The 18,807-nt window shown below is 45.4% G+C and overlaps 1 protein-coding gene across 1 annotated transcript in view; it reads right to left on the reverse strand.

The window, feature by feature from the left end:
• Tbxas1 (thromboxane A synthase 1) overlaps nucleotides 1–18,807 on the reverse strand; it is a 152,091-nt gene that overhangs the window by 64,384 nt on the left and 68,900 nt on the right. Inside the window, exon 5 of the mRNA XM_074062122.1 lies at nucleotides 4,999–5,115. Coding sequence (XP_073918223.1) covers nucleotides 4,999–5,115 — 117 coding nt within the window. The remainder of the gene's footprint in view (nucleotides 1–4,998; nucleotides 5,116–18,807) is intronic.

Here is an 18,807-nt window from a genome sequence, read left to right on the forward strand (position 1 = left end):
CCTAAAAGAAATGTGTCCCATCAATTGTGGACTGAAACCTCCAAAACTGTGAGTCAAAATAACCCTTTTCTCTTTATAATAGATTGCCCCAGGTATTTGCTGTAGTGATGGAAAACTGACCAATAAAGTAGGCCCGAGGGCAATATTTTAGAAATGATGTGTGTGGGGTTCTGAATAATTAGGTGGGTTTATTTGGACCAACAGTATGTTGCTGCAGAAAAATGGAAAAATGGGGTAGGTGTGGTGACTAAAGCCCGTCATCCTAGCTACTTGGGAGGTAGAAACCAGGAGGATAGTGGTTCAAAGCCAAAAAGTTCGCAAGACCTCATCTCAACCAAGGCTGGGTATGGTGCACATGCCTGTCATCCTTAGCTACACAGGGAAGCACAAATAGGAAGATTGTGGCCCAGGCTTGCCTGGGCATAAAATGAGACCTTATCGCAAAAATAACCAACCCAAAAAGGGCCGAAGGAGTGGCTTAAGTGGTACAGCACCTGCCTAGCACGCACAAGGCCCTGCGTTCAACCACCAGTACCACCAAAAAAAAAAAAAAAAAACAGGAAAAACGAATACCTTAAAGTGCTCTGAATTGTTGACTAACGAATGAAAAATTAATTCTAGCTAATAAAACTTATCACTTTCTCTTCCCCTACACCATTGCTAAAAGCCATGCAGATATTAAAAACATTCACAACTCATTTTTATGCAAAACTTCCTGCTGGTAAGTATCAGCTCTAGCCATCTAGGTGAATAATCAGATGTCCTTTTTAATAAGTCAGTGACTCCTGTCAAGAGTTGTGGCCAATTAGAACTCACCCTGATGAGGAGGCGGTTGCTGGTGTTGCCAAGCAACTGGCAAGCTGGGAGGCACATTTCCACGCCCTTCTAGCAAGTTGGAGTGACATTATGATTTCTGGCAAACGAAGCCAAATTATAACCCAGGGTGGGGTACCCCTGATGAAGAGTGTGTTTCTTTTAAATGCAAATGGAAGGGGACATTTTAACTAGAGTTTAAACAGTCCATCCTTACACCGATTTTAATTAGGAGATTAGGTGTCATTGAACTGCAACTGTGTCGCAGGAGAATGGTTTCTTGCTGCTAGATAAACACCCAAGCATTCTGGGAAATGGGCAGCTGGTCAGGCAGGGACAATGTATTTTTAGAGTCTGAAGTATTTATTATCACAGCCACACTTGGTTATAATGGCTTTCATTTTTATTGTTCAGAAGGATTAAGAAATGAGAGCAAATATTAAAAATAGGCTGCTGGAGGCTGATGCCACCTAGAGAATGCTGCTTGTTTTACAGTTATTAGAAAACCATGCTCTGCCTTAGAAGCCCCTGCACGTGACCGTCTGAAGAGTTTACAGCGAAAATTTAAAGGCCAAACAAAGCTGCCATGATCGCTGTAATTCTGCAAAGACTTTTGCACTGAAATGGTCAGAGCCATGCATTTGCTCAAAAGCTGGGTATATCAACTTAAGTTTTTAAAAATCGTAGTCATCCTTGAGTAATATGTCTTCTCCAAGGCAGGAAAGGCCTAGAGGGAATAAGAACCACATCTGCCTCTGCCTTAAGATTCATACATTATTGACTGTGCCTTCCTGACAGGAAACATCTGGATGAAAGTGAAAAATTAGGCAGAGAGCTGGATTCTCAGTGTTCTGCAAGATGCCAGCCTTTCTTGTTTGTGTGACATTGTAAAAACTGGGTCCCTATTCATTGCAAGGTGATTGGCTCATTCACTCTTGGGTGATACAGACATCCTCTGCCTCTCATCTATGAAGTTGCCTGGTCTCTGACATCTTTTCAGAGGTCACCATCAGCCCTTGGTTATGTGGGTGAATGAGGAAATGCCCACCATTTACTGTGGGCTTTGAGGACTGAGAACACACAAGTGCCTGTTTGGATACTGAGTGACCCTGTGAGGTCCACATGCAAAGCGTTGGTGCTCAGGGCAGTGGTACCAGAAGGAGCTGTGGATCTTTAAGGGGTTGGGTCTACTGGGAGGTCCTTAGGTTATTGGGAACATGCATTCAAAGGGGATTGTGCGACCCCAGTCTCTCTCTTTCTGTCTCTCTCTCTCAATCTGTTCCAGTCAAAATCCAAGTCATAGCAGTGGTGGTTCAAAGCTCCAAGTTCATTGTTATATCAGTACAGTCAATGTATTATTTATTGCTTACACTGAAGGCTACCTGCCATTTTTGGCTGACTCACACAATCTTAGAAGAGTCTCCAAAAGTTATTCCTGTTGACTTCATGTTTTTTAAGTCAGAAGAGCTTCGAGGAACATGCAAATGCATAGACATCACAGTATTCTTCCTCTTTTAGATGCATTAGAATAAAGTTAAGAATAAAACCATGCCTGCCAAGCATGAGGCCCTGAGTTCAAATCCCAGTGCCACAAAAAATAAATAAATAAAAATAAAACCAGTGTTAACCTGAGTTCCTGGGGGATACTGCTATTTATAGTTTTCCCTCAGAGAAGTACTAATTAAGCCTCAATTTTATTTCCTGAAATTAAATTTATTTACTTCCTGACCCATAATAAAGTTTTACATAATCCTAGGATTATTTATTTCATAGTCTTTGGTAAAATACTTAGCAAAAGACTGTAAACATCAAAATAAATCTCCTGGTTGCCCTTTTAAAAGCAGGAATCCTTTGGGGGATGTGGTGGAAGCTATAGCAGGTTAAGTAGGCAAAATTTTCCCCATCCTTCCAAAAAAATATTAGTTGTTCTCCCAGCAATGCTCAGCAATCCTTTCATATAAATTGCAATAATTCATCTGTCACTGGGCTATGATGCCAGTGATCTTGTCTTCCTGAATCAGGGATACCTCAATCAAATTTTCACTGGCTCGCTATTTCTACATATTATCCCTGGTAAGAGTGAAACCAAAAAGCAATTTATTTTTAAATGAAAACATGGCTTCATTTGATCTTCAGCACCACACACACACACACACACACACACACACACACACACACAACACGCACAGACATCTATGCGTCTTCCTGAAATGATGCTGATTTTAAAGTAACTCCAAGCATTGTCAATTGTGGCAGCCTAACACCCAACATAAATAAAGACAGTGGCATCCAGACCTTCAGATAGAAATGGCACTTTCAGATGCAGGTCGAGGAGGGCATGGTGGCCAAGGTTCTAAAGGAAAATGCCTCTGAATTCCAAGGAAAACAGACCTCTATTTCAAGAATGAACCCTGAAATTTGATGACAGAAGTGCAAAAGCTACTTACAAATTTAGAAATGACTAGCGATACTGTTATTTCATAGCTATGGCTTAGGTCCCCTCTGCTGTGTACCCATGGTTCAGCATCTGAGCTGTCTCTGGTCTCTGAGTCTCATTTCCCTCTTTGTCCCTTTGTAACCTGTTTTCCTATTTTTATATGTATACACTTGTGACTGTCTACAGAGAGCCAACAGTTTGTTACATCCTCATATTTTACTTTTTCTTTTCTTTTTTGTTTTTTGTTTTTTTGAGATAGGGTCTCACTATGCAACCCAGGTTGGCCTTAAAATTTTCAGTCCTCTTGCCTCAGTCTCTCAAGTGTGCCAGTGTGCCTGGCTTTAACTTTTTCTTGATAAATTTATTTCCATTTTCTTTCTTTCTTTGTTTGTTAGTGATTTATTTTTGTGGTCCTGGGGGTTTGAACCCAGGGCTTCATGCTTGCTAGGCAGGTGCTCTACAGTTTGAGCCACACCTCTACTCCCGTTCTAAGTATCTCAATGTGAAGTCCTCTCCTCTTTGGAGGATTTCTGAAGATTTGTAGGAATTCATCCAGGGCTGTGTAGGCAAGTATCTTCAGATGAAGCTAAAAGAACCGTCAACTTGTTGGACTGAAGGTGGCTTACTCCAAGCCCCAGCATTCTAGAACAGTCCTGGTGGATGGTCCAGGCCCAGGGTCCTCCCGCCAAGCTTTGGAAGGTCACTTGCTCTGGAGCTGTACCTATACCTGTACTCAAACTGAGGAGGCTTCTGAGCCAGTCACTCCACATCAAAAGGGCCCAAGTTCTTACACCTGAGTTTTCACAGAATTCAGACCAAAGACACCAAAGCCAGACTAGCCACCAAAGAGTCCATCAGCCCAGATGCAAAAACAGTAGTTGAGATCAGATGTTCAAGAAACTGGAGCAGCAGCACAAACACCAGCTTGTAGATGCACAAGAGGGAGGGAGCGACGGGCCATTGATTGAGAAAGGAGAGCTGTCATGGTCCTAAGGAGCTGGCAGCTCTTCCGGAACCTGTTGGTCTCTCTGATGTGGCCTCAAAGGTTATCCTGAGCCTGGCTGCTCACCTACCGTTCTGCCAGGAAACACTTCCTTCCCAATAACCCATGCATTACCTTCCCATCTAAGACTTGATTAAGCGCTCGCGTTCATTTCCAGCTACCTCCCTACTAGGTAGTATGCGCTTCATTCTTCAGAATCAACCTTGTCACCTGAGAGCAGTTAGGAATGCTCTCTCAGCCAGGTGTGGTGACCCACGCCTGTCGCCCTAGCACTCGGAGGCTGAGGCAGGAGGATCGAGAGTTTGAAGCCAGCCTTGAGCTACATAGTGAGACCCTGTTTAGAAAAATAATGCAAACTTTCAGACCTTCCGAGTCAGAACCTGCATTTTAGCAGGCTGGCCAGGTGATCTGTTACACGTGGGAGTATGAGAAGTGCTGTTTCAATTTTCTCCTGAGTGCCCCAAAGTCCCTGCAGCAGTGTCTCAGGACACAGCTGCAGTGCCATACGCACTGTTGACTCACAATTGATTTACGGCAGCTGGGCTTGTGGGAGGCTGGCGAAATGGAAGCCACTCAGCACTGCATCCTGTGCATTTTGCATGAGAGAGAGGTCAAGGGCCCCAACAGGCACAGCCATTGGATGTGCTGCCTGGGCAAGTGATGCACCGGGACCAAGTTTCCATCATGGGTTGGAGAGAAAAGCCTGTTCCTTATAGGAAGGGAGTCTGCACTTCCCGTGGCTTACCTCCATCAACTTTGCAGGACTGAAAGCAGAAGTCAGGATGCCTCTGACCTCTTCCCATCTTTTGTCACGCAAAAACAGGATGCTGTCAGCTACTGGTTTGGGCTCCAAACCCGATGCCTGATGGAAAGTAACAAGCAGGGGGTTAGGACACAGAGAGCCAAAGCCACCTTGGTGTCAATACAAGTTCGTGATGAAACACCCTCATGAAAATCCACCAATGGCCAAAGCTTAGATTTCTCTTGCAAGGGTACCGAACTGTCAGGGATGATGACCGGAGACTCTCAGCCGAGGCCCAGTGGGACAAGATGAACCAGCTCTGCTGGCCCAGTTCTGCCCAGACACTGTGTGGTTGTCACCATAGAAACAGCTCAGCATCCCTGTGTGCTCTGAGGGTCCTCTGAGGACAAACACGGCCAACTGCCTACAGATGGGCCAGTCTATCCTAGGACTGAACTTCACTTCTGAACCTTGTTACAGGGGATTTGTGGGGCTGGCTTTGGTTGGGTTGGGTCCAGACTTGTGCGTCTGGATCCTCAGGAGGAAGCGGGGTGGGGAGTGTGTGGGGGAGCACAGTGTTTCCAAAGTTGTTCCCGGAAGAGCTGCTTCCACAGTATCTGTTTTCTAGTATTCATTCATTTTTGTCCTCAATCAACTAATAGTCATTGAATGTCTAATTGTGTGTTGTGGGTTGTGTTGTATCCCCAAAGCTTCGTATATTGAAATCCTAACCCTCGGAATCTCAGAATGTGACTGCGTTCAGACATAATTACCTTTGAAAAGGTGATCACAGGGAAATCAAGTCCCTGGGATGGGAAAGGAGCTTAGGTCGCAGACACGCGCAGAAGGAAGGCCATGTGAGGACACAGAGGGAAGGGCGGCCATCCTCAAGCCAAGAAGAGAGGCCTCAGATGAGACCCGATCCCAAACTTTCAGCCTCCAGAATTGTGAGGACATGAATTCCTGTGGCGAAAGGCCCCTGGCCTTGGTACTGTGCTGTGGTTTCCCTGGCAAGCTCACACAAGTTTTAAGAAGCTGGTTATATGGTGAGATGGGGGCGACAGACAGAAGGGGAACAGTGTAATCAAAGGAGCCAGGGAGCAGTACAGCAACATACCCGTGTTCATTTTGCCAAACATCCTCCTCTACTATTGTCCTGGAATAACGGTTAACCACAGTTGAGGCTACTTCTGGGTACAGTGGCCAATGTTCCCTAGCAGGGACTTTCCCCACTCTAGAGGTCAGCCAGAGGCCTCATCTACATCTCACTAAAGCTGTAGTTTCATGCATGCATCTCCCCTCAAATCACCATCTTGGTTCTGAGGACCCCTTATTAGGTAAACCACTCCCCATCCCCTGGTTCTTGGAAATGCCCTCCCCTTTTCAGAAACATCCACAATTATGTATATATTCTTTGCATAACCATTAAACCATACCCATAAAAGTGACTAAGACCCAGGGGCCTTGCCTGCTTCACCAAGCTGCCTACCCTCAGTCTCCTAGGGGGTGTACTTTCACTTTTCCTTCAATAAGTCTTGCTCTGTTGAAACTCTTCTGTGTGTTTGCCACTGAATTCCTTCTCCGGTGAGACCAAGAACCTGCCAGTTGTCTCCAGGGACATACAGTATTCAATAGAGAAGACTGCTTTGGCCCCCATGGGGTTGACAGTCTTGTAGGGGACAGAGAGCAAGCTCCTAAACTAACAAATAGGTATGGTTAGCATTTAAAGAAAGTGAATATTGTGAAGGGAAAGATAGACTGTGTGGGAGTGTGGGGGGGTTGACAGGGTCAGGAAGACTTCTCGGAGGAGGAGCCATTGAAGCTCAGCCTGAGTACGTGAAGGACTTTACAGTCTTCTTCTTCCTTCTCCCTAGGCTACCCTATTTCTTTCTAAGGCCAATTAGTCACCAAGTGGTCACAAATGAAGTCCTCACAGTTGGTTAGCATGCCCCCCCCCAAGCCCCAGTACTCTAGGGGAGGTGGAGGCAGGGAGACCACAGGACCAAGCACTCTTCAGAACCACACATGCTCTGTGGCTACACTATTTCTTTTCACTGTTTTAATTATAGTTGAAACATGAAGCCAGCCATCATAATTCAAAGCCTTGTAAAAAGTCCTATTTAGAAGAAAATTATAATTTTCTAATAAAATATGAACACTCAAAATAAGCCATAAAACATCACTGCAAAGTATCCAGAGGATTTAATTATATATCGGAACCAAGTGACTGGGATATTTTTCTGCAGAGGAATACCTCTCTATATTTAGAATGAAATTCTTTAGGAGTGCCGTATCCACTAAATTATGGTTTTATGGAATTTTTGGAACATAATCTGCTGTTTTGGTTCCAGAGTCAAAAGGAGGAAATCACGCACTACGTGTATTTATAGAGCAGCAAAGCCCTGTCCTGTGCCACACCACAAGACTTTTCACTAGAAGGGGAGAGGAATGAAGGTCTATGTGGCTTTGAGGAGACAGGATAAATTAGCGATAAGAGTCATGATGGATGGATTTAGATCCGTCCTTAAGGGCTGAGAGTGTGTCCATGGATTTTTTTATCTTTCACTTGAAGGAAAAATCTCACCTTCCATGCACTATGACATCACGGCTCTCAGATCTGTCCCACCTGCTGTGACACGTTCCACTAGAACCATCCATTCATGATGGCAATGTTTGGGGGCATTGGATACAGAAATGCTTTGTTTCTAGATGTCATACTATAAGAAAGAGAGCAGCAATTTGGTCATTTCAAAAGAGCTGTTGGATGGCGAGAAGATATTCAATAACGTCGTGTGAACCAGTTGTCAGGTTTCAGAATGCTCAACTGGAAAAGAGACTTGGAGGATGTCCCCAATAAATATTTATTTAATGCATAGTACCTGAAAGAGGGAACTGAGGGTGTCTTTGTGATCTTGGGGGTGGGATCGGGTTTCATAGTGGAAGCTGAGGGGAAATTACAGATCATTTCAAGGAAAACTGGTCCCCTAGTCAAAAGTCCAAGTTATTCAAAGAGAAGCCAAGCTGCCTTGAGCACTGAGCTCCCACCACCAGACTGTGCTCTGCTTCTGAGGAACTTGGTGCAGCAAGCTTGAGCACCCAGAGGGGTGGGTGGGTCTAGGTGGCGTTCCAGAACTTCCAACCTAGAGATTCATCTCCAGAAGACCACGCTTGGCATTAAAAAAAAATAGCTTGTTTACATGTTGTTCTTTTAAAAATTGTGGCAAAACCACCCAACATAAAATTTACCAGCTTAGAGCACAGAGTCGATAGTGCAAAGTCCATCCCCACTGTTCTGCGCCATCACCATCCATCCATGGAGCTCCTTTCATCTGGAAAATCCAAAACTCTACCTCCCCCTCCCCTCCTCCCCCGGTCCTGTCTGTGTATTTACACTGGTTAAATTCCCCGAGGAGCCCCGTGATGGCTTGAAAGGTCCTAGGGCTTTTTCTGAAGGAGAGCAGGGCAGACTGGGAAACTCCTGGGGCGGGATGGCAAGTGTTGCTCAGGAAGGGACTCTAGTCTTGGGAAAGGAGCTCCAGGGACATAGGGCTTTCTAGACTCCTGGCTCAGCCTGGTCACGTGATCCAGGACTCAGCAAAGGCACCTCCAGTTTCTCTGGCCACAGGTTTCCAGAATTCAGGCCAGAACCTGTCACAAGATCAGTAGTAAGTGGCAATCAACATTTTAAAAAAGAGCCAGACATGTGATCCCAGCACTCAGAAAGCTCCAGGCTTTCTATATAGCAAGACCCTGCCTGAAAACAACAAAAGGAGAGAGAGACAGAGAGAGAGAGGTGCAGGGGAGGGAGGGAAAGAGAAACAAGAAATAGAAGAGCATTTTACAAAGTCAGAATTCACATTTTCTTGTTGAACACATTCAACAGAGGTGTGTGTGTGTGTGTGTGTGTGTGTGTGTATTTTGTGTCAACATAAAAAATGTGTTTCTTTCTGTCAGTCGTGGTTTGTTTCTTACTTTTAGTCAAAAAAAAGAGTTTGAAAAATCTGTTCTAACTCAGACCCCAAACCTGCAAGTCATCTACCTCAACCCAAATCTGGTCAGTCACAATCCTGAAATCTCTCTCCATCTCCATGGCCACCACCCTGGCTGAGGTCACTGTTATCTCACCCCTAACGGACTCCCCTGCCACCAGCCTTATTGCACCCATCCGTTCCCCACGCTACACGATCTTTCAAAGGCATAAGTGTTGAGAGTGACATATGGTCACAGAGGCTGGAAGTGGTGGGGAAGGCAATCCCTGGGTCCCCAGTCACAGTCACATAGGAACAAGACGCTGTGGTGTCAGAGCGAGATAGGGTGACTGGAGAATGATGATGCCGTGTGTATAGAAAACACTAGAAGGAAGGATATTGAATAACTTCACCGTGAAGACATGGTGCATGCTTGAAGTGTAGACAGGTTTAACCTGGTTTAAACAGTACACAGTGTTTACTTATATCAAAACATTGCACGGTAGAAGTTTTATGTATCAATTAACACGTTTCAGCTCTGTGCAAGAGCCTGGCCTTGTATAGATTCTCTGCCTTGGTTACAAGGTCAAGTGGTCAAGTGTGTTCTCATCAATTCCTCACTCTTTCCAAACACAACCCAGAGTTCTTTAACTTCTCACTTCTTAATAGTAATAACCTGAAGACAATGGGTTGGACTTTCTGGAGGCCCAGGCAGTACTTTCTAGCTGAGGTTTGGGCAGGATAGTGTAATGGTAAGGGCTTGGCTCTGGGGGATATTTAGAACTGACCTATCTGACTGGGCATGGTGATACATGTCTGTAATCCCAGCTACTCAGGAGGAGGAAATAGGAGGATGGAGGGTCAAGGCCAGCCTGGACAAAAAGTCAACAAGGCCTTGTCTAAAAATCAAGCAGGGCCTGGTAGTACATGCCTGTAATCCTACCTGCTAGGGAGGCAAAGGTAGGAGGATCACAGTCTGAGGCTGTCCTGGGCAAAAACTCGAGACTCTATCTCAAGAAACACTAAAAGCAAAAGGTGGTTCAAGTGGTAGAGTTCCTGACTAGCAAGTGTGAAGCCCTGAGTTGAAACCCCTGTACTGCCAAAAATTAATAAATGAATAAATAAATAAAAGAATTGACTGCTCCAGGCCTCAGCTTCCCAATCTGTAAACTAGAGATAAAAATGCCACCTACACTCCCAGGTGGGTGTGAGGTTTCTCACATAACAGATGTTTACCAAGTGCCTAGCAAACGCGAGGCCCTGATTCAGTGCTTGGGATACATTTATGAACAAAACACAACCCCTGTCCCCACAGACTTTCTCTCGGAGGGGAGGAGGCAGACAGGACCATCAGAAGTAAGCTGTGTAGTACAAGACCACGTGGAGTGTTGGATCGGTCAGCACTGGGCTCTGGGCCTTGGTGAGATCTGAGTAAACCCTTTAATGATGGCGGTGGGGGGAGTAGGGGGGAGTGGGGGAGTCAAGTTCTAGGTCTGGGGACCATTGCAGCAAAGATGCTGACATGTGTCTGAGGAACCTCGAGGGGCCAGTGTGGCTGGAGCAGAGCAATGGCGGAGGTTGGCGAGTCACAGGGCCCTGTGTGGAGGGCCTCTGGGACCTACATAGGACTTTAGACCCAGTGGAGGGTTGTTTTGGCTTGGGGGTATATGAGATTGTATCCAGTAAGAGGTTTCATCGTGATATTCCCATATGTGCATGCAATATGCATAGTCACCCCTTTACGGCTCTCTCTTATCCCCCCTTTTCTGATGTTGCTATGTAGTCCAGACTGTCCTGGACCTCTCGATCCTCCCGCCTCAGCCTCCCGAGTCCTGGGATGATGGGTGTGCACCACCACACCTGACTCGCTGGGAAGTTTGGAACTTCATGAGTCTTGAGAAGACTGTTGAGGGACTCCCTCTGCTTCGCTGTTGAGAACAGACAGTGTTGAGTCAGAACAGAGGAGGAACCATTAGCAGGAGGCATAACGACCAGGAGAGAGGCGGCGCTCAGCCCTGGAGGGTGCCACACACAGGGAGAGAGTGGTTAGGTTTGGCTTGTTTTGGAGGAAGAGTCAACATTTTCTTATGGACTGGGTGTGGTGTGGGAGAGAGACAGCAGTCAGGGACGACCCCAGGAGTTTTGGGCTGAGCAACCAGGAGGACTGGGTGACAACACTGTAGACGTTTGGAGCAGCCCTGGGCTGCAGGGATTGACGTTGCTTCACTACTCTGCTTGTACCTTGGCCATGCTGTCTTCTCTCATTTTCTCTTTACCTGGAACTCTCATTCCCACACTGATCCCCTCTCTCCTCTGCCCACTAACTCCTGCTCCCCTTATAGAACCCAGCTGAGAAAACACTTCCTGAAGGGAGCTTGTTGCCTGGACAACCCCAACACCTCCAGACAAAGTAGGTCTCACTCCCACTTTCAACAGGTTTTTATAGTGGAAGCTAGACTTCTTTAAAAGATTTTTTAAAGGGGTTTTTAGGAGTCAGTACAAGTTCACGAATAGCAAGTAGTGCCAAAGTAACCTTATGCTTTCTTCTTACATAGAGAGACAGATCTATAGATGTGGAAACAAAACATTTTGTAATTTCCAAGGACATTCTGTTGGGGAAGGGGGTAGAAGTTCTGGGGGGGTAAATAATTCTTTTGGGTAGCTTCATGGTCGGTAGAACAAACAAAGATAAATAAACTCTGCTACTGTGGAATCAAACGGAAAACCATGGACTTCTACACTGAGCCTAGTCCAATTGAACATTTTATTTGCTATTTTCATAATAAACTACTGATTTGCAAAAATGACAGCTGAGAGAAATGCTCAGAGGGTCACAATTTAACATATCAACCGTCTCCTGAGCTATCATGAGCTGATTCCAAAATCTGACAGACTTACAAGAAAGAAAAACTATAGGTGTGTAGTTCTCGTGAACATAGATGCAAAAATTGTAAACAAAACAGTAGCTAATGTAACTTAGTGATATGCTAGAAGAATAATTCATCAAGAGCAGACCAGACTTCTTCCAGGAATGCGACCTTTGAAAAGCAATCAATGTAAATTAGCTGAGTAAATCTCAATGGATGGATGCAGAAAACACTTGATAAATTTCAACCCCTGTTCATGGTCACACCACTTGGTGGGTTATAGTAAAGCCTTTTTTCTGGTGGGACTGGGATTTGAACTCATGGCTTAAAGTTTGCAAAGCAGGCACTTAACCAGTTGAGCTACTCCTCCAGTCCACTTGGTGGACTATGAATATAAGGGTATTTCCTCAACCTGATAAATGACATTTACAAAAAAAAACCCTCTTTGGCTAACATCATATTCAACAGTGAAACACCTAACACTTCCCAAGCCTACAAACTAAACAAGCATGATGTCCCCTGTTATACTTCTATTTGGTATTACAGAGAGTGCGAAGAGGCACGAAAAGACATGAAATATGTAAAACTTGCAGTGGAAGAAATAAAACTGTATTTATTAAAGACAATATGATTGCATAATACAGAAAATCCAAGAAACAACTACAAGTAAACTATTGGAATTAATATTGAGCTTAGTAAAACTTGAGTAAAAGTTTAACACAAAAAAAAACACCTTTCATTCCTACATGCGAAAAACAACCAACCAGAATATGAAATTTTAAGAACACAATTTACAGTAACTGCAAAACTACCAAATACTCAGGGACAAATTTAACAAAGGATGCACAAGGCCTCTTCACTGAAACAACAAAGCATCGGTAGGATACATGAAAGATGAACAGAGAACACCTACACTCAAAATTTGGAAAACGCCATATTGTCATGGTGTTAATTCTTCAAAAACTGACAAGCTGACTCAAAAATAACACACATGGAATCAAAAGACCTGGAGATTTATGTTGCCGTCATCGAGATTTAGTATAAATTTATAACATTTAAGAGTGCAATGTTTGTGCAAGCATAAACAAGTTCACTAATGTCACAAAAGAGTGCAGAAATACATTCACACATAAGGTCTCCCGATTCGTTGGGAATGGGTGGTCGCCTGGGGCACTTGGATAGCACCACACCTCACTTCATACACAGGAGTTGGTTGGAGAGGCGTCAGGGTCCCCAGGGTGAAAGGTGAGCCAAATAAAACTCGTAGGATAACTTTGCAACGCTGGAAGTCGGCGAGATTGCTTAGACAGAGTGACACTATCAGAGAGGTTTTTGGTCATCTGGACCTTATCATAACAGGACATCATTAAGAAGTGAGCAAGCCTAGGGGAGGTATTCACGATGCATTCAGCTGACAAAATACTCAACAGAACAGATGAGAATGACAATGAACCTATCAGAAAAAGCCAGACGCCTTACAAAAATGGGCAAAAACTTAACAAGCACAAAGGAGGGTATCCAAGTGGCCAGGGAGCACAGGAAAAAGTACTGGCCATCATTACCCATTGGATAAGCACACCTTAAAACCACCATTACCACCCAGCCACAGAAGACAATTTGAAACAATGCCGAGGTTGGGTATTGGCTGAGAGGTGGGATGACTGCAGCTCCACTTCAGGACAGCGGAGTATCAACTAACTCAACCACTCCGGAAAAGTATTTCGAGTATTTGTGGAAGCCAGACGCACACACGCTATTGTGACCTAGGAACATGCTCCAGATGAACTATTTTTTTGGGAGGGATACTGGGGTTTGAACTCAGGGGCTTTGTACTTGCTAGGCAGGTTCTCTACCACTTAGGCTGTTTCCCCAGCCCTTTTTTGCTTTAGTTATTTTTCAGGGAGGGTCTCACATTTTTTTTCCCAGGGCCAGCCTCATATCACAATCCTCTTACCTATATGTTTCCTGAATATCTTGGATTACAGTTGCACACTACCATGCCTGACTTATTAAAAGAGATGGGGGTCTCGCTTACTTTTTGCCCGGGCTGGCCTCAAACCAAAATCCTCCCAGTCTCTGACTCCTGAGTACCTGGGATTGAAAGCTAAAGTGCACTTTCTTGATATGTTCCTAGCAACTTAATTCATAATAGCAGAAAATTGAAAACAACTTAAATGTCTATCAACAGAGGAATAAAATGTAGTATTTTAGACATTAGAATATGACACAGCAATAAAAAGATGAATAACTTTCATTTTAACACATGATATGGATGGATCTGAGACATGTTGAGCAAAAAAAAGCCAGAACAAAGGGGCACACACACTATAGGTTTCATTTAAGTCCAAGAGCAGGAAAGCTGAATCTATGGTGACAGATGTCAAGAGCAGTGGTTACCTCTGCTCTTGGGGGGGGGGAAGACTGGGACGGGGGTATGGAGGAACCCCTACCCCCAGCGTGCCCTGTATCTAGAGTTAGGTGATGGTCACATGGGTGCATATTTATACAAAAACGCCTTGACCTTTACAGATTTGTGTAAGGAAATTATCTCGATTTAAAAGGCACTTAGCCATAAGCCTTGAATTTGCACAGACTTGAATGTTGGATGAACAGTAACAAAATGAGAATCAACAGCTGTGCTGCAAGGCTTCCTATTGAGATTAAAAGCATAGTTGTTCAGAGCTAGGATGACCGACAGCAATTCACACTGAAAAAATCTGAATTCACCATGAGCTCGTTGGGCTGTGTTGGGGCACCATGGTCAGGAAGGAGGAAACCTGGCTGACAGCACTGAGGGGCAGTACCTGGTCTCAGGGAGAAGTGTCCTATGCTGGATATGTGATGGAGTGGTTTTCAGAGAAGGATCACATTACTTTTTTTCTTTTGTGGTGTTAGGGATTGAACTCAGGGCCTTGCACTTTAGCTAGGCAAGGGCTCTACCACTTGAGCCACGCACCCAGTCCCATAGGCCACAGTTTAGAGGTATATTAAGAGCAGTCATGACACCCTCCGTCCCCAGGATCCCTTAGCCAATTTTTTACATGTTTTGATTTCTTTGGCTTTTGTTTTTTGTGCAGTGCCACAAAAGGTCTCCCACGTGTTAGGCAAGCGCTCTCTGCTGGGCTACAACGCCAGCTCCTTGACCAATTTTCACTCAGATTCTCCACCTTCTGCATATGACTGGGATTGCCACCCTTCCACGACGACATTACCTCTAATATGTCATAGGTGGGCTGCAGTTTCTCTCTCACTGGTTGGGTCATGTCAGCCTCCTTGACTTTGGTGGTCACCCCCCACCTCTCCCTGGAGGACAGGTGACTGAATTCTTTTATCTAAGGTGGATTCTTGTCAAGATGTCATGGGGTGAAATTTTGTGAGCATGTCTCTTCCTTCAAGATATGGCCTCTGTTTGGAGCATATGATCCTTGTTTTCCCTCTGCCTGAAGTAGGCCAAAAAGGGGAGGAGACCTGAGAGTAAAGTCACAGGAGAGGGGAGGGGACGCATTAGGGAAGAGGGTGTGGTTGATGAGTTCAGCCCTCTGCTGACAAGGGATGGAGTTGTGTTGACAGTTGGTGCCAGCAGAAGGGCCCCTCTTTGTCCTTACTGTCTCTGTTCCATATAGCCATGTGTGGAATATATTTAGGATGATGAGCATTTGGAAAGATGTGGTGAATTTGTGGACACCACAGCCATGGCTCTCCCCACAATCACACAGCAGTAGCTGGATGGCGGCCATTTTCAGCAGGAGCTGGCCACGGCCTGGGAAACCTAGGACCTTGTGAGGCAGCCACAGATGGCAAGCTGGGCTTGTGTTTGGTAGTTTGTAGGTTCAGCTCTGAGTGGTGTCAAGTATGAACAATTATGGAGCCTTGCTATGTGCCAGGAGTGAGAGCAGCTCCGGCAGTGTCAAGCCAAGAATGGAAGGGTGGCCCTCAGGAACGCACAGGGCCGAGCCAGGCGGCTGATAACCAACACTTGCCAATCTTACAGTTAGCAAAAGGCTCTCCACGGTGTTACTTCAGCTCTTGGGTAACTCCCTAGTCATTAGGGAACGCTGTAATGGCTTGCAGGATGGCTTAGATGTGGCCTTGTGGCCCAGCTGCTCAGTGGGATTCATGGGACCAGGTGAACGTATTTGTCTTTTCTATTCAGATCTCTTAAAAGAGGGCCCAACTTCGAGCTAAGAATATACTTGAAGTGAAGTTATCTTTTGTTTTGTTTTTGGTGGGACTGGGGTTCGAACTCAGGTCTTTGTGCTTGTACAGCATGTGCTCTGCTGCCAAGAACACACTTTAAACTTGAGGAATCACTGTGACAAGGAGCAAATCACAAAATGAAACCCACCTGAGCGTTCTGTGCTCGCATGAGGCCAGCAAGCGTGCTCTGCATTCGTCATGGGCTAGCGCCTCATCCCCACTGGCCTGGAAGTGCCACCGAGACCCCCCACTCCTCCCGGGGGTGCGAAAGGCATGCACTGTGTTTGCTACAGCTCAGTACACGTGTTACTATGACGAAGGAGGAAGAGGCACAATAGGATATGAAACTGCAGCCAGAAAAAGGTTTCTTGTGCTCTAGAACATGCAAGAACCTTTACTCAAAACTTGGGTGACCTCCAGGATGCCTGGACAGGGGGGGCCAACGGTTCTCCAATGCCACACATAGCAGGGAACGCTAGGCCAGCAGAGTAGGGGACATTTAAAGTCTCTGAGGGAGGCTCTGATACTTCAGTGGTCATGATGAGAGTGTTACCAACTCGGTTAGCGCTGAGCATCCGGGGAGCTGCAAAGGCATTCATGTCAGAGAGATGCCATGACACAAAGGCCGAGCTCCACCACTCCTCACGACCGTGCTGCCCCTCACAATCTGCACAGGGGAAGCTCGCTGCGTGGCCCGTCTCTTCCTCACTCTGCTATGAGAAACACCTGGCATGCCCCTCACTGGATTCTAACGGAGAAGTCTGTCACTTGAACTTCCTGTAATCCTTTACTCCAGGCCATTTTCAATACATGACTATTGCTACCTGGTAGTGTGAAGATTTGAACCATAGCAGGGCTCGTATTTGCAGGGAAGAAGCCATGCATTCAGACTTTCTGTTAGCCCCACACCCAAAAGTGAGGGTCCTCTTGAGTCAGGATAGGAGATCAGGGGCTCGTCACTGTGTAAACTCTTCAGCTGACATCAGCAGAGCTCCCTGCCAGAGCTATGTGAGAGAGGGACAGAGGTGGCCTGACATAGCACCTGCCACGCTTGGTGGAAAGACATTTTCCCCAGGGACTTCAGATGGAGCTTGTCACTGCAGTTGAGATTTAAAATGGCTCCTGAGATGCTGGCAGGGCTCCATGTTCATGTGCCAGTGTGGACTGCCACATGGCTGGGAGTCAGGCAGACCTAGTGATTTAGCTCGCCTAACACTCATGTCTTACACGGGAGGAAACTGAAGCACAGAGAGGTTAAAGGACTGGCTCAAAGTTGCACAGCTAATAACAGGTAGCAAACGTGGAATCAAATAGCATTCCTTTATAAATTTAAACTAAGTCTTTCACCACACTGCTGGCTGTGGCTTAGAGACGGGAGGTGGGAGTGGAGTGGGCAGCACGAGTGGAAAAAAAAGAGAAGTTAGAAAAAGGAGCTAGGGCAGAGATGAATGAGTGTCAGCACTCACTGATACAGTGACGGACTTCACTTCCATGCAGTGTTCAGGAATGCAACCTTTGTGAGACAAGAATTGCTTCTGTGGTTATTTACTCTTCTTGCCCCAAATTTTAGATGTTTATCTCCTGGTTGATACACTCATTTTTCCTTCTGCATCACAAAATCAGGGCAAGAAAGCATAAAAATAAGAGATTTATTATTTCATTTAAAAAAATATAAAGTTGACTTCTTGTTGAACCGGGAGTATAGGAAGACAAAAAATATGAAATCATTTTCAACAAGATTCTAAATTTTTTTTTTGAAAAGTCCTGCAAGGCAGAGAGGACATCTAAGCGTTCTGAATCAATATCACTTAGCACTATCCTCTCCTGCCGTTCACGGCCTCTCGGTTCCTTTAAAGATGCTGAAGTTCAACCTACCTATCATGTTGAAAAGCTGGGGCTGAGAGCATTTTACAGATCAAGTGCAAGTCCATGGATCTGGTTTCTCCAGGACTTGCCATGCCCAGGCAGGAGCAAAGCAACTGAGATGGGAGGCACACAGGCAGGGCACAGGTGTCCCAGTGCAGCCATCACCTGGGACTTCCAATGGGCCCAACCTGGAGAAGAAATTTCCAGCTCAGACTGCAGAGTTTCCTGTGCACTGCAAAATATTTGATAAAACAGACCTGCTGTGAAAGAAAGAGGAGTGGAGAGTTTCTCTCCACGTTTTGGGTTCTCTGCTGGCTGATGGGACCTCCAGGAAGAACTTCAGCCTGCCTCAGACCTGTGGGCCTCTAACGCAGGCTGACCTTTCTCAAGAAATGCACTGCTAAAAAAATATACACTGCTTTCCACATTTGCCTGAAGTGACAAGAGCTTCCTCAGGAGCTACCCCCATTCTCATAAGTGAATCTAACTGCACACATGTAAAAACCCGGATGTTTTCATTTACTCTCATAGTTTCATTCAAGGGATAGAAGGGACCAGGAGCTCTTGATGAACAGGGTTTCAAAAACTGTTGGTGGTTAAAAGCAACTGAGGCCAATAGGAAAAGGGGAACAGGTACTAGAGAAAAGGTTTGATCAAAAAGAATTAACCTAGAAGGTAACACCCACGCACAGGAAATCAATGTGAGTCAATGCCCTGTATAGCTATCCTTATCTCAACCAGCAAAAACCCTTGTTCCTTCCTATTATTGCTTATACTCTCTCTACAACAAAATTAGAAATAAGGGCAAAATAGTTTCTGCTGGGTATTGGTTGGGGGAGAGGGAGGGGGCGGAGTGGGTAGTAAGGGAGGGGGTGGGGGCAGGGGGGAGAAATGAACCAAGCCTTGTATGCACA

This window comes from Castor canadensis, chromosome 2 (genome assembly GCF_047511655.1).
Source record: "Castor canadensis chromosome 2, mCasCan1.hap1v2, whole genome shotgun sequence".
Taxonomy (NCBI): domain Eukaryota; kingdom Metazoa; phylum Chordata; class Mammalia; order Rodentia; family Castoridae; genus Castor; species Castor canadensis.